This window comes from Toxotes jaculatrix, chromosome 5 (assembly GCF_017976425.1).
Source record: "Toxotes jaculatrix isolate fToxJac2 chromosome 5, fToxJac2.pri, whole genome shotgun sequence".
Lineage (NCBI taxonomy): Eukaryota > Metazoa > Chordata > Actinopteri > Toxotidae > Toxotes > Toxotes jaculatrix.
The window spans coordinates 3,159,764-3,176,385 of record NC_054398.1 but is presented as its reverse complement, the minus strand read 5'-3'; the positions used below and the strand labels follow the sequence as shown (position 1 = coordinate 3,176,385).

The following is a 16,622-nucleotide window of genomic DNA, read 5'->3' as shown; positions in this document are numbered from 1 at the left end:
GAAAGTGTATTTCTGCAAATGCGTGACATGGAAAGAGCATTTCTGTTAAAATGACAGGACACTTGTTCAAGTCAGCCACTAACACATGGGCATTTGAATCATCTGAAAGCCTACAGATGTACTCTCTTCATATTTCTGTTCAGAAAATGTATTTCCCTGAATGAGTACTGTATGTTGGCTGAACTGCTTCGCATTTTTGGTGCAAGTAATCGGATCTGTTTGACATCTTTTTGCAAGTGGAAATTAAAATCTCAAAAGCCAATAGTTGAGATATTTAAGTCTGGACCAAACACACAGAACGACCTACTTACCAGCTAACTTACTGACTGACCAACATTGCCATCCCTCGAGCTCTGTGGTGAGCATGGCTTAAAAAAAAAAAAAAAGGTACTTCCAAAAACTCTGGTATGATGCAATGAAGCAGATGCTCCAAGAATATGTAGGAGATCTAAAGGGTCCATATTAAAAAATAAAGACTGGTATGCTGGCTAATAATCAGCTGATGTAGTACACACATACACATTACTGAACATGTTAATATCTGCAGCATGTTTTTTTCTTGCTTCCATTCAAGTGTTATGTTGGGGGTCATGTAATGTCCCCAAAACAGGTTGTGTTGTGTTGGTTGTGGTGGATAGACCCCCCCCCCCCGGTTTTGCCGCTGAGTTGGACAGGGTGATGTGCGCAAGAGAAGAAGAGCGAGAGAACCGGGAAGACGTACGCACGAATGTTGTTGTTTTTCCGAGCAGCAAAAGAAAAAACGCAGTGGCAGACTGTCGTATGACTGTTCTTTTATAAATTACTGAAAAAATAAACTCGCTGCCAGTTCAGCGACAGTTTGTTTGGGTTTTTGGCTGAAACAGTTACATCTGTCTTTCTTCATGAGTGATTTCATAATTTCATATACACTTTGCACACAGTCAGGTAGACAGACACAAAAACACAGTCCTCTCAGTCTCTCTCTCACACACACACACACACAGTGGAACAACAGACATCTTCATTTCCTCATTGTGATATCTCCGTGTTGTAATCCTGCCCACGGGCTATGGCTGCTGCCTTTCCTTCTCTATTCATTATAACCATCAGTCTGGATTATGTATTCTCTCTGTTTTCCTTTAATGAGCCACAGTTTGCTGCTGACCTGGAAGAAAGATGGGGCTCATTTAAAACTGGAGTTGGGACTATTTGAAGAGCACCTGTTTGTGTTACATGTACATGATAACATTCAAACATAAAAAAAAAAAAAATCCAGTCATTAAATCAAACACACCTCCAGTTACCCAGTTAATTTTCAGATTTCTGATGCATGCTGTGAAATATGTTGTTACCCAAATGTAGCTGCCAGTCAGAACCCTCTTCTCCTTCTGCTAAAAAATCTGAGGGACAAAGGAAACTGGGATTTCAACGCCTGCATGATGTTATCACGTGTTTGAACACTGTGAAGTTCTGAAGGGGCTGTTGGCTTGTTTACCAGCCTAATATTAGATAGGGCTGCAACAAATTGTTATTAAATCAAATTACCATGTGATGTGTTGAATTTTATTGTTGCTGCTGACAGCTTGACAAATTCAAGAGTTTAGTCACTGTCAAAGAAACAGTGAAAAATTCCAGCCACGGTGTCTGAGAACCCCACCAATACAAAACCCAAAGGTATTCTGTAGTTTCTTTCTAACAAGACTAAAGGTATGCAGAAAGTGGGGGCTTACCCTAAACAGCCAACTGTAAGCTAACTAGCAATGGATGCACTGATGCCTCTCACTGAACTTATTACTTACGAGGAACTCGCAGTCCATCACATTATTATTAAGACATTTCATGAAAAAAAAAAAAAAAAAAAAAAAAAGGACACCACATGGTGGCGCTACTAGAAATGTCAGGGTATCATCAAAGTCATTAGGATACATAATCTGGGAACTATGAATGTCATGTCATCATCTGCCGCTTACCTGTGCCCAGGTCACAGGGGCGACTGCTGCCCAGTCCACAATGCACCAAAGTCCTATGGCACCTCCCACAGGTGGTGGGCCCATGGGAGGCGGTGCCGCCCGGAGTGGGGCTCAAACCCACGACCCGGAGAGATTGAATCTCATGCTTTACCAACTGAGCTAACTGGGTGGTGGAACTATGAATGTCTTATGGCAATTTATCAAATCATTTTCAGATATTTCAGCATACTGGGAATTTATAATAGGCTTTTTCACAATTTACCGGTACATTTAAGATATTTGTTAGATTAAATTACAGTGAAAACGATCAACATTTGCAACTGTAATTTTGAATAAGTAGCTGAATTGGTGTAGGTTAGAATAGAGAGATTTGGCTAACAGCAAGACAGAGTAATTCAAAGTGATGCCACTGTGACATTAATAGAAGTTTGCATGGTTTAGTGATCTTTGATCAGAACTTTGAGGGTTTATGAATATAATCCATAATGTCTCTGCTAATTTGCTCTTCTGGTGGCAGTGCATAATGATTTCTGAGTGCATCTCCACTTCATCTAACCCACTGCCTTCATCCAACCTCAGATGACCCTCAGTTGTCATGTAATTACACCATGTACAATCAATGAGTAACAGTAATGATCATTCGCTTTCACTGAGTTATCTTCCATCGATTACCTTTATTATGAATTACCACCAAGCACAGTTATTCAGCATTAAATCACATTTTCCAGAGAATTTTAAGAGGGAATTATTTGAGGTAAATGTTGAATCTATTTATCTCCCTGGCTGCTCTGCTAATAGGCATTCAACCTGTGCAACTACCATAACTAAACTCTGATATATTGTATTATTGAAGAACAGAGGAGCACTGAGAGACCCATAAAATCTGCAGGCGACGGGAGCAGAAACAGATTTCTCATAATGGTAATTATAGATTTGGCAGCAGTGAAATATGTTCCATAGTACGTGATACAATTATTAACACCAGTCCTCCAACAGGCAAGTCGCACCCAGGCCTTGCCTGCGACTGCTGTAATAAGTTTTAATCTGTTTTCATACACCAGTGATGCAGCTAATGCCTGCACATGTCCTGATCTTGTGCACTGTCCAAGGCAGAATATAACATAAGAGGGACATAAAATACAGAGAGACTAGGCTGTAGCTCACCTACTGAACAGGACTCCACTATTCTACTACTCTGTACTTTAGATCTTTGCCCCGTAATGCAATGGCAAACCCTTTATCAAACTGGTGTGAATAAAATCAACTCTTTATTTGGCTATTATTTAACTGTGGTAAACAGCAAGTTTGTCCTTTAGGTTCAAAGAGGAATAGATTTTTTTCTACCATTTATTGCCAAATTTCAACAATCATTCATGGACTATATTTTTTTTAGTCTGGGACTCCACTAGAGTAGCTTTGTATGATTCACAGTTCAATCATGAAGCATTCTCCCACTGCAAAAGAGCACTCCATGGGCGCAAGACTAAAGTCGGCATGCTCTGTCCTGCACGTCTGAAGATTTTCACTGGTGGAAATAGCTCACAAGTGTTTGACAATCCAGGGAAGGCAATAGAATCCATCCAGGTGTGGTCTGAATTTTTTATTTGACAACTTTATGTTTCATTAAATAATTTTGTGGTAGTGGTTATATTTTTTGTTAGTGCACTCATTCAAACAGTCAAATATACTAATGCTGCCAGTGACAAGCACTCGGAGGACACTGTGGTGTTCCACCTGCAATGTAAATGGACTAAGATGTGCAATTAAATGATATTGAGGCCACTAAAAAAAAAAAAAAAAAAAAAACAACACTATTTTTGCAGGAAACACTCAGAATCCTTAATTAATTAACAAATGTTTGCAGTTCAGACTCAGGAAGGAGGTTAAGCACGAGGAGGGCAGAGTACTTATAATACTGGCAGATATACAAGGACAGACCCTGGTCCTGGCCAGTGAACTGAATTTGCACCCAACGAAGACTTAGAAAGTAGGTTGCACGATATGGGAACATTATCCCATAATTCCAGAGGAGATTTCAATATTGTTTTAGATAAAATCCTTGATCGCAGTAAGCCAACGCTGAGCAGCACAGCGCCTGACTCTGTTTGAATTGCTAAGTGAATGTGTACTTCTCTGGGCCCTACAAATGTGTGGAGGCTGAACCATCCAACAGACAGGGATTATACTCGACACAGGAGCAAAGGAAGTCTATTCAAGACTAGACATTTTCTTGATTTCTAGGCCCTTACTAACTACCACATTAGCCTTGTTCTGTTGACAGCATTCTGCTAACAGACTATGTCACGGTCAGACTGATATGATCCCATTTCAAGAGGCGTTGAGATCTCAGATGTGTCACTTTGATTCAACATTAATATGAGATGCAGAGTTCAAGGAGGAGCTTAGAACTCAGATTAGACTGCATTTGGAAACCAATGTACCTACAGCTCCCTCTGCCATGGTGGCACGAGAGGCAATGAAGGCATTTCTAAAGGGATTCATTCATTATTCAATATGCCTCTGCTAAGCTAATAGATTTAGAAAGGAGAATTAAGAACACTTAGACCAAACTGAAAGGGATTGCAGCTGAAATGGTTTTAAAAGAAGTGACTCACCTTAAGTATGAGTATAATACTATTGTATCCAAAACACAATTTCTTCTGTTCAGGACCAGGCAGATTATTTTTGAATTGGTTCATTAAACAGAAAGAGTCCAAATCTTGTAATGCAGCAGAGAGAGCTGGTGACGGGAACGTGGAAACCAAAACACTTATCCACCTGGATCAAGTGAGATTTATTAGACATAGTAATCGTTCTGAAAATGTGCAAACCTTTGAGGGTGTCACGGATCTCCCTAAACTAGTACCATATCAATGTATCACTGTTCTCCTCACTTGTCTATTATGCCACGATCTTCCAGCAGACAGCTACTTGTCTGTATCTTATCCTTTGAAGTCAACTTGGGCAGCAGATTTGAACATCGATGTTACAGACGAAGAGTGGGATTATATATGTGAAAACATTACGAGGGTATCGAGAGACATCAGTATTAGATTAATCCAATTTAAGATTCTAAATCGATGTTACTGGACCTCCTCCAGATGGACAGTGCTGACTTTTGGAAGAGCTGCAGCTCAGAGGGGACTCTCACATTCACTTACTCTGGGAATGTCCCAGGATTCAGAACTATTACTTACAGGTTAATGAATGAGTAAAAAAAAAACATTACCCAGACCAACTCTGAGTTCTGTCCGAGGCTATATGTTCTCAGCAAATGACGTCCCACTGTGGAGCCAAGGGCTTTATTCCGACCAGTATAACGGTGGGAAAGCAAATCATAACGAGTAACTGGAGAAACAGATGAGCCCTCTTTCCAGGAATGGCTCATAGAGTTGGCAAAAGTGGCATCATACGAACAAATTTCTTTCAGCTCTATGAACCACTATAATGCCCAAGAATGTAAGATCAAATCTGGGTTTAAAATAATGCAGAAAATCAACTGGCTATCAAATATATTTTGATAATGCTGTAAAGTTTCCGCACAAAGTGATTGATTTCAACAGAAATGATTGCTGAGAATGAGTGTGAGCTTTGTGTTTAAGGTTAAGCTTTAAAAGTCAGAGAAGTGGATTTGCTTTTGTATGTCATAAAAAGGAAATTATGAGGAAGGTTTCTTACAGCTGTTGCTGTGGTCATCGACCAGTATGATCTCTTTGAGCAGGTGGGACGGAGTCCTCTGGATGGCTGTGTGGATGGAGCGCAGCAACACTGACAAGGCCTCGTTGACAAAGATGAAGATGATGCTGAGCTGAGGAAGGTCTGATGAATACGACATGTTTCTGCACCTGGAGGGAGAGAAAGAGATTTTCTTTGGTGTTTTCTTCAAAGGCAAAAAAAACAAAACAAAATGTACTGAGACACAGTCAGGACTTAAATAACATTGTTCCATTAAAGGGGCAATGTGTGAGAACTGGCCGACTGTCGAAGTCATACACCAAACAAATACGGGGCAGCACATTACCAGAACGTTGAAGAAAAAAGGAAGTGCACTCTCCCCTTCCCCTGACAGGCTGTTGGGTATACTGGGATAAATTCTGATGGGCGGCAGTATTGGTGGGCCAGTGGACCGTAAAAAAATCGATAAAGTTTTTACTGCCCTCTCTGAGTACATGTCATTCAGGGAGCACATGAGAGTGTGCTGCGTGTGTGCTCCAGGACTGGGCTCTCTGGCCAATCACAGCCAAGTTTCAACCATCTTCCTCACATTAAGCTAAAATTAGCTTGAATAAATCTAACCTGAGCATGCTGACATTTTACCAAACCTGCATGGATTTTCCACACAGGATAGCTGGTTAACATGCCAACTTCAGTCCACATCCCTGCAACACATATGTAGACATCACTGACATGACGTCATCTGTTATTTCTTCACATGCACATATAATGTGAAGATAATCTTAGTTAATTTTAGAATGGTTTAAACTAAAATGCTTACTCACACATTACCCCTTAAAAGGTTTAATCCATACAGGCAAATACCACCATCACACATCTTGATGAATTAATCAATTAACAGTGCACTCATTGACCAACTGACTAACCCGTCCGGTCGTAAATCTGGGATCGGCCGAGTGAGGGATATGCGGTCACTAAGGTAGCCATTGTAGCCATAGTAACGGAACTTTTTAAGAGCGACCCTTCGACTCTCAGGGCCCAGGTCGTGACCCCAGTGGTTGAAGAGCGAGGAGGCAGGGTCTGAGGCCAAGTCTGACGAAGATGCAGTGTCTTCCCCATCCTTCAGCGGGGTCTCTGTGGAGAGAGAGAGGGGGAGACAGGTTTTTGAAGATGTTTTCTCCAGCAGTTTTCAGCCACTGTGTTGTGCGATGCTGTGACCGCTACCTTACCAATGTTGCACTGTGGAGAAATTTAATGACAAATGAACTTCCTTCAGCTCTATTCAGGGAGCTGTGCAGGAAAAATGACTGTGACCGAGCGCTAAGTACGCTGTGAGGTTATTAAACAAAACCTGTTTGCTGAGGGCTGAAAGAATAATTTCAGCAGCATGGGGGAACAGGATGGAACACAAATGCGATGTGAAATAACAGGGATTTTCATTGTCATGACAATTAACTCATTCTGACAGCCACACTGATCTGTTTCTGCAGAGGTGGACACAAATCCGCTAACATGCCCTAGGTAACAATTCATTTTTTTCCTTTTTTTTTTTTTTATTAGCAGCACTGTAGCTTACAGTTCTGTGCTACATGCATAGCATCGAGCTGCTTCCCGTGCATGGTGGAAAACAGTGACACCACAAACATGGTTGAGGCCTGTTTGGAAAAGAAAAGCAAACAACAGAAAGCAAACCTGCAGTTGTCTGAAATGTTTTTATTTGATGTGAATTATAATGTGCAGAGGGATAAAAAAAAAAATAAAAAAGCTGAGAAGCTGCACTCAACTTGAATCATGATTCGAATGGTGCGCAGTGCAGCTTCCCTGTCACCTGCTCTCACTGCATGGCAGATTTGGGGCAAAGTAGCAGCAGAATTTGAATTTGTGGTCTGTTGTTTGTCCGAGTGACTGGATGATGAGAATCATCTGAGAGAATGAAATATTCATGAGACTGAGTCATGCTAAAATTCCTGACTAAGGCGCACATGTGTTGGAAAGGTGGAAAGTGTATAAACAAAACACAACCGATCCATAAAACTGAAATTTACTCCAAAACAGCTTGTAAGTAATATTTTAAATCTTTATACAGACAACTTTCATGTCTTGCCTGAAAAATGAAACATACCTAAGCTGAACACACTTGTTTTTTTTCCTACTAAAATCTCATTCTCCGCATATTTTGAGTAAGAAAATATAAACTACAATGATACTGCAGATATTGTGCATTACTTCCAGGGGGTTGAAAAGGTCTTTGGATGTATAAATGGGAACAGTGTCCAAACTTCAACCCTCTAAATGGTTGACATTTCTCATTACAGCGGATGCCTGACACTGAGAGTCGAGCATTGTCAGGAAACATGCTGTCCATTTCCTGTAAGTTGCTACTAAGTGGAACATGTATTGATCTTAAATCCTATGATGATGATACAAGATGTTTTTCCCTCTGTTGCAGCAAGTCCACTTGTAGCTATTAACTGTTAGTAATTTAAGACATCTGTCCCTTCACAACACAGAACATTTGGGACAAACTGTACAAAGTTTTTATTCTAGTGGAAGCTAGTAAGCTGGACTAACTAGATCCCAGACTAGATTATAAAATGAATTCTGTCTCTTTCTTTTCTCCTCTGCCTACAAACAGGCTTGCTGAAGGTCTGTGAAGTGCCTCCTCTCCTTCCTGAGATGAATGGGTTTTTTATTAGTTTGAAGAGCAGTACTTCCCCCTTTGGCAATAACATGCTTAATGCTCTCGAGGGGGAAATGCCACCTCCCTCTGAGTCCCCTCTTTGCCTCGTAATAAGCACCCTAAAAGCACTGTTAACGACTGAGTCTGTGCGACACTCTTCTTGGCCACAGATGCATTATGATGCAGCGAAAGTTTCGAGGAGTTTTAAGCTGCCTCTTGCTGAAACCGGACAAGAAAAAAAAATGGAATGGTGCTTGAAAAAAGACATTTCAATCCCCTGATGCATTTTGTTAATGCAATGTGGACTTTAGCACAGGAGGACGGTATGAATGAGACCGTGTACTCTGGAAGGTTTCTCAGTGTAGCCAGATTCTGAGGAGGGAAAAGGACAGATGCATCACAGAGCAAGACGAGCTCAGGGAGTTTGTTGTGTCCTGCCCTGCACTTTGTCCGACATTTTTCATTATTAATTTAGTCGGACCCAGCTACTCTTTCTACGATGGCTCGAGGGCACAGTGTACCTCTGAAGGGGAAGTCACGGGGAATCAAGTGGAACATTGGTGTGGTTGTGTTGAGTGTGTGTGTGTGATACAGTACCTACAGTAGTGTGTGTATAGTGGTGTGGTAGCAACAGCGACAGTGTGCTCAGTTTATTGGAGAGTTTTTGTGGTGATCTGTGCTCTGCATGTGTGTGTGGACTGTCAGAGAAAGGTAAACACAACTCAGGAGCAAAAACCTAAGCATCAGATCCACGTTCAGAACCGTATTCATGAGATTCACGATCATACACATGCATACATATACATAAATAGCATCTTTCAGCTCGTTGGTCATTTGGTTCTCCAGCGCAAAATCTCCACTCTCATGATCCTTATTTCCTTATGTTGTTACCTTTCCAGCGCAAAGCAGCAAAGTTAGCCACTAGCTGGTGAACATAGTGGAGCACTTAGCAGCAAAAACTGCCTAAAACAGGCTCCAGCAACTGGAGTTAAAACTGAATATAGGACAAGTCACAAGAAACACAACTCCAAAAGAATGATAATGTTGCTCGGTGTCTGCTGCATGTGTAAATTTGCTTACACATCAGTGTTGGGTTTACAGGTTGTTTCGCAGGCAAAAACAAATAAATAAATAAAAAATGGATAATTTCTGCTTTAAGACTAAACTCAAGGTATTTTAGTTTTTACTTCGCCTTTCTGTTGTGGTGGGAGTCTGTAGCTATGTTTTGGAAAATATGGTTATTTGCTTTCATTGCAAGAATCTTGGGAAAGTGCCACAAAAAATAGGCCTATTTTTATTTTATTTTTTTTTCCCCACTTTGAACAGAGCGAGACGTCTCCTTACAGTCTTTATGCAAAGCTAGGTTAAAAACTCCAGCTCCATTTTTGATACACAGACATGAAACTGGAATCAATCTTGTCATCTCGCTTTTGAAAAGAAAACATAAGCATTTTTCCCAAAATGTTAAACATGTTAAATGTTATACATTTAATACTGTGCTCTACATATAAACCTAAACTTAAACAACTGAAATATTATTTGAGCTATTCTTTTAGCAAAGTTTACATTTTGTCCTGTGGGTGTTGTTATAGAAAAGTTCATCAAATACAGGAAGAGTTCATTTTCCATTCTATTTTCTTTTTTATTTCAGACAGCTCAAAAAAAAAAAACTTTGGTTGTGTCCAAATTTCTACTCTCTGACTCTAACCGGACAGACCAGCTCGTACTACCTGAAGGCCCCTGAAGGTCAGAGGTCAACACACCCAGGTGCTGCTCACTGCTCAGTCTGGCAGCATCCAGGACTGCATGGTGACAGTAAACACCGTCACTTTGTCCTGTGATATCCTTGTTGGGGATAGGGACTTGGCTGCCTGTCAATGTCTGCTCAGCTGTGATTACACACAGCACACATAAACAAACACATACACACAATGCACACACATACACACACAGGCAAGAATAGTTCATAAAAAGAGAGTGAGGTGATTTCTTTAACAAATCCTCACTGAAAGGATGTAACACGCATTTGCTGCATTGAAAATAAGCTTTAAAAACATTGAGACATACAATATAAATATAGTTTATCAGCTGCCTCAAAACCATAAGATGGAAGAGAGAAAACACAAGAGACAAATAAAGGAAAAAGCAATAATGTCAAAAGCGGAAGAGTTAGTAGAGAAAAAGCCAGAGGAGTTACCGTAGGAGACAAAATAAAAGTGCAGACAGGATGTGGAGCGCGGTACGAGAGAGTGATGAGGAGGAGGAGAGGCAGACAGAGTGATGAGACAACATGAGAATAAAGGGGATGTGACAGAAGGTATTCATCCCTGGGCATCTGTAAACTAGGCGATCCTGAGCTCTGTCACATCAGCTCACAGAGACACAGTCCTTTATTATCTCAGACACCAGGACAGCTCCGTCCACACGCGGACACACACATACACAAACACACAGACACACATATATGTCCTGCGGACCTGAAGACACGCCTGAACTCCCCACAACCCAATGGATTAGGAACGAGCCGCTCTGCTGGGTGACAAAGTGTCTCACCTTGTCCTCCAGTCATTTTATGCAGAAGTGGCATGCTGTTAGCTCGACGGGCCGGATGCCGGATGCTGTTGACTGACTCTCAACCCAAAGCACACACTGTGACAGGCCTGCAGTCAAGACCGCTGTGGTCAGAGCCCAGCTGTAAATGCTTTTACCTCTGAAATTCAAATGTGCCTGCTTTTGTGACTGAAAAATAAATTTACAAATCGGAAAAGTAGAAGAATTTAAGAACAATTTCAATCTGAAACAAAATGTATTCATTAGTACTGTGGCATTATATCTACTGGGGTGTGGTGGAATTAAAAATGACTGGAGCTGGAGACACTCAATTGATGTTAGAGCTGGGCAGATGAATCCTTTAAGTACTGATACAACTGATACTCAGTCACATTCAATGCTCTGAGCATATGAAGTGTGTTTGTAGTGCTGCTGTTGTGTGCAGGCATGCAGTAATCACCATTATCAGTGCAAAGAACTCACAAACATGTATCATGTCTGTCAAATCACCTGGTGGAAATTCAGATGTGATCAGAAGTCACCTATTACAGATGGAGACTGAATGAGACTCGGTGATGTTCAACATAAATTAATTTCATTTTGTTTTTTCTGTATCCCGCACTTTGTATTAACTGATAAATAAAAACTATTCATTTTTTTTAAAGCGCCCTGACTTTACTTCACCTTTTCACAGCATTGTGCTTCTAACCGATGTGGTTTCTCAAGGCATGCAGCAAGAGTGAACACTGCAAGGATGGCTTAAGTCCATCGCCATAATGCAAAGGGTGTGATTGATTTGTGTTGCAGTTAAATAAAGTTTTCACTTCATTCATGTTGGCCTTGTCTGGCTGAACATCATCTTTTTACTGTGGTGAAAGTTACAGATTACAGCTTTAAAGCCACAAGAAAATCCAAACAGACTTGAGAAACCTTGATGCAATAATACATGTATTATTTGTAATATGGTCATAGGTAAAAACCTGTCAGAGCATATGAAGGTTTTTGGATATGCTTAAGGAAAGTTAACCAGGATACTATAAATTCAAGTGCTGCAGGTCTGCTGTTTGAATCCGTGTGCAAATAAGAGCTTGTTCCAGAGCTGGAAACCTGCTACCTGCATCATTTCAGAGAACAGGACTGAAATACCTCTCTGCTCCATGTTTCTATTTTGATTTACATGTCACATAAAAATTTTGTGCTTGTTTGGCTTGATGTAAAACTTGGCCACCCGCCGCATCGTGCTGTCCGTCAAACGCTCGCTCGGCATCAGCTCGATCTGTAAGAGCCTGGCAGCTTGGCTGTCAGTTGAGTTTTGATTGACAGTCAACAGTAGACAGTGAGATGAAGTATCGGATGACAGTTTTACAGCAGGATGCAGTCAGAGGGGAAAAGAGCAACCAAAATAATTTTAAAGTCTGAACCGAGGAAAATCCAGGAAAATCAAAGCCCTGCACAGTCTGGATACGGGACGTATTTTGGTTCCAGACGTAGTCTAAACACAGGCTTTTGACTGTCCATCTTCCAACCAGATGCATTCTGCTGAGTATTTTCTGACATTCTCCACTGGATAGTGTCAAATAATTCAGAGATACAATAAATGCAGTCAGCAAGAAAGTAGTGCAGATGTCTTTTAAGGACAGTCACCATTATTGACATGCATGTACAGGCCTGTTGGCACGGAGGGGAACTGCTCCAGGGTTGTGGTGATGATTCAGTGCTGGATCGTGTTTAGAGAGCTCTCCTCCCTGTGAGTCAGGGCAACAGATGCTTCTAGGATCTACTTATTCTTTTGAGAAACCTTTGCCTTTCCACCTCTTAGTAATGACGCCGGCCTCAATTCAGCTAGTTTCCAAAGACTCACCACAAAACACTTTACATACAATATGCCTCCGCTGAAGCACATCAGTTCGGGGAAATTGACTGTCGCCGTCTAGAGAGGAGCGTTCAGGATCTGCAGTTCACGTCCTGTGTGCAATCAGCTCTCATTCTGATGGAGTGAAAGCGTGGATTCCCCGTGTTTGCAGACATCAGCTGTCTAGCGTTTGTTTTTTATTCTCTTCATCAAATCACACGATAAAATCAGAAGTTTACTCCGCGCCATTGATTTATGCGTGGGATATAACGATGCATGCAAACAGCGTAGACTGATCAGGACCTTAAATGGGACATGAGCCTGATTTGCAAAACACTGTGTGTGGATGTAAAAACACTCAATTATACCTCCGCGCCTCCTCCGTGTACTTTCAAGTTGCTCATCAGCCTCACATTGAAACACTTGCTGTGGCTGCTGCTTCGCAGGAACCTATCCCAGCAGGCTTTGCACTCGTAACACAAACACACACCCACTCACACCCGAGGATTTGAAAGAATTTGTTTTCGTGGAGAGAATCTCATTTGCTCTGCAAGCCCCGCAACATTATCTCTCTCCGAAAGCTTTTTGTGTTCCAATATTTAAAGAGGCATAAGGGAAAACACTGGCAATTCATTTGGCTTTTGTACTGACTCTCAGCCCCTTCACATCACATGACAGCCTCTTTTCATATCACAGTGAGTGATGACTCACAAAAAGTGCTCTTTCAATTGTTTGCTATGTGTTTGATTGCGTTGCCACGAGCATGCTCGCACATGAGTCATTTGCAAAATGTTGTGCTGCTCCCAACTGGGGCAAAGAGTGAGCCCATCTGCACATCCCTGAAGTAAAGGGAAACGAGCTTTTGCAAGTTTTGTGCTGCTGCCGCCGCCGCTGCCGCTGCTGCTGCTTAGGGTATAATGACACACACATACTGACAGAAAGTGTGTGAGTTTGTGTGTGTGTGTGTGTCTGTGTGACAAAAAGAGAGAGGGATGGGAGCCTGCAGCCTTGTGCAAAAGTTCACAAAATTAACTTAATCAAGCAGCAAGCAGATGGTGATGTGTTTTCCTCCTCTCTGCTCAGGTATGAATAATGTGTTTAATGGACCACACCTGGACAAGTCAAATCTGTATTTGCGGTATAACCACAGAGACAGAGCGAGACAAAGACACAAAGAGACTCTGAGTCTCATTAGCCATTTTTAAATGCGGCTTCTTAAATGTGTTGGCTTCATCTGTCTATTAAAATTACGGGTTTTCAGCATCCAAACTTGGGTGTGGAAAATGTTCAGCAGTGGCTGTTTTCAAACATGACAGCACTGTTGCAGAACCGAGATGCTACTGTGAAATTTGGCACCTTTTGTGTCAGAGGGAGCAGAGGTTCTGCCGAGGAACAGCGGTGGAAAACACTGATATAAAGAAAGAGCAGTGTTTCCTGTTCTCCCACAGGCTGTGTCTCTGATGGATTTCAGAAGAATACAGAAGCTCAAAATTTTGGGAAATACGCCTACTTGCTTTCCATCCTTGGGCGAGATGAAACCATCAATAGGACTAATCTCATGTCTGCATGTGAAGTACGGAGCTGGAGTAGGGACATGTTCAGGTTAACTTAGCAGTGAGCTCGTTCAACCCAGCCATAAAGAGAAAAGTAAAAATGTACTGTGTACGGTATAAGGTCCTGGTGAATGGCAGTGTTTGGAAAATAACTGGTAGTTGGTTATTCTTAGTTATTTGAATAACTAGCTATTTGGCCCAGGCATTTTACCTGCATACAAACACCAACTGCTCATGGAGGGAATTAAATCCAAAATCTTAGTGCCTGATTACTGCAGCAAAATTTGCGCTACTTAGAATCAGAGAATCATATCTGAACACACGCACATTAGTACACACATTCTTAGCTTCAGGGCAACTTACACTGTCGCCCAACTGTGGAAAACGTCCATAAATCTCCTTGGAAACGGTAGAAAAAGATCTTCCTTATGAATCCAGAACTTGCCCTAAAATAATCAGGTTTTAAAGTTTGCTTCAGTATCAGAGTAATCCAATGATCAGTGTCTGTACATCCATGGTTACATTGCAAACAGGAACTGCTAATAGCTAATTCTGCTACTTTTAATGGTGCTTAAACAGGCGGCTCAAAATGTATCACACAGCTAAAGTCCCATTCATGTCACAGACATTTAAACTGAAATTACAATCCTGAGTTGGAGATATAAGGAATTTCTAATATCAACGGTATCACCCACGTGGTGAAAAGAACAACAGACATGTCAACAAACTGTTTGTGTATTTACTTGGTGAACATCATACCTGTTTAAATCCCCCTAAGGCCTCTGCCATTATGGGAACTGTAGTTCCAAATCGAAGTGAGACAAAGAATAAGAGGAGTAACAATATCAAAATAATATGAACTTTTTCATGTTGCAACATCAACACATTTTGACAGTGCTAAGGCCCAGAATGGCCCACTGACATGGTTCTTTTACTGCTGGAACACTGACACTATCCACTCATATACAAATATTTGCACTTTGTTGAAAATCTATAGAAACATTGACATAAAAGACAAAAGTTGTACCCAGAGGATGAGGGGGGACAATAGAGAGGGGGCCAACAGTCAACAGACTTTGAAAATCCTTGATTTATTATATTAATACTGTAAGAAACTGGCAATTTACAGAGACTGATGTTCTGGTGTTTTTAATCTTTTGTCCTGAACCCTCAGGGGAAATAAATGAATAAGCACTAAACACATTTCTCTGCAGCTTAAAACTGGCACAATTACTTTATTATGTGATTTATTAAACTGATTTTTTGTGTGTGTAAGAAATGATAAGTCATGACAAATTATTAATACTTATCTATGTTTTATTTATTTAATCTTGTGCTGCCGTAGCCTTTCTTTTCATACAATGTTACTAAATCCGACCCACTCAAGACTTTTCTGGAAATGCGACTCGGGGGATTATTCAATTATGGGACCGACATAAAACTGCCACCACATTCAGGTATAGAGGCACCTGAAAATTGGCTATTCAGCTGTTGAGCTTCCCAAAAGAAGAGAACAGAGAAGATACACCCCAGCGCTGAAATTTCTATCTGCAATTTCCTTGTGCAAGCTGACTTATCTAAATTTGTACTCCCTCGCTTTGATAACCCTCACCTCGATGTTCACTGAGCAGAATAATTCAGAGTGTTTTGTCCTCTCGCTCCTCTCTTTCTGTTGCCTCTCCAACACAAAGCTTGACAGGCTGCTGATTAAAGATCAGAGAAGCAGATTCCATTATCAAGCCATTTCCTTCCTTTACCACACTAACAACCTTTTAAAACCATCAGCCATCATTTTCTTCCCATCACGCTGTCCTCATTCTATGATGGCCTCTACAAATGACTATCATTCCTTCTGCCTGCCTGTCTGTCTCTCTCACTGTACAATGTGTGTGTGTGTGTGTGAGAGAGAGAGAGAGAGGACAATGAATCGCTTCCCTCTGCAACTCGGCCAAAAGCATTATCCATCATGGCTCTCAAGAAATACAAACACATATGCCTGCACACACCTTTGCGCACACACTTGGGGAGAAGACACTTGCTTAAAAAAACCTGCACACACTCTCACTCACACGCACACACAACCACGGGGAGCATACATGATGGGAGGGTACTCAATGTCTTGATTGCAGCTCGACTGCAGTCTGGATTCTCTAAGTCATTCACTTCCAGAAATCAATACAAATTGAGTGGGTCTTTCTGTAAGTCCATATGGCTCTCTGCTGCTACAGACGGCTCCACTGCTCCACTAATTATGTTATAGCACAAGTGATAAGGTTTCATTGTCTCACACAAGCAGATGAGCAGCATAATGTGATTGCTATAAAAGGCATTTCTAGGAAGTAAAATAAATAAATAAATAAATA

At 41.2% G+C, this 16,622-nt stretch overlaps 1 protein-coding gene across 2 annotated transcripts in view; it reads right to left on the bottom strand.

Moving 5' to 3' along the window:
* LOC121182562 (polypeptide N-acetylgalactosaminyltransferase 18-like) overlaps positions 1–16,622 on the bottom strand; it is a 116,132-nt gene that overhangs the window by 45,936 nt on the left and 53,574 nt on the right. For both annotated transcript variants that reach the window (XM_041039142.1, XM_041039143.1), the window contains exons 2-3: positions 6,551–6,758; positions 5,628–5,794 (exon numbers count right to left, since the gene is read on the bottom strand). In XM_041039142.1, the coding sequence (XP_040895076.1) occupies positions 5,628–5,794; positions 6,551–6,758 (375 nt within the window). The remainder of the gene's footprint in view (positions 1–5,627; positions 5,795–6,550; positions 6,759–16,622) is intronic.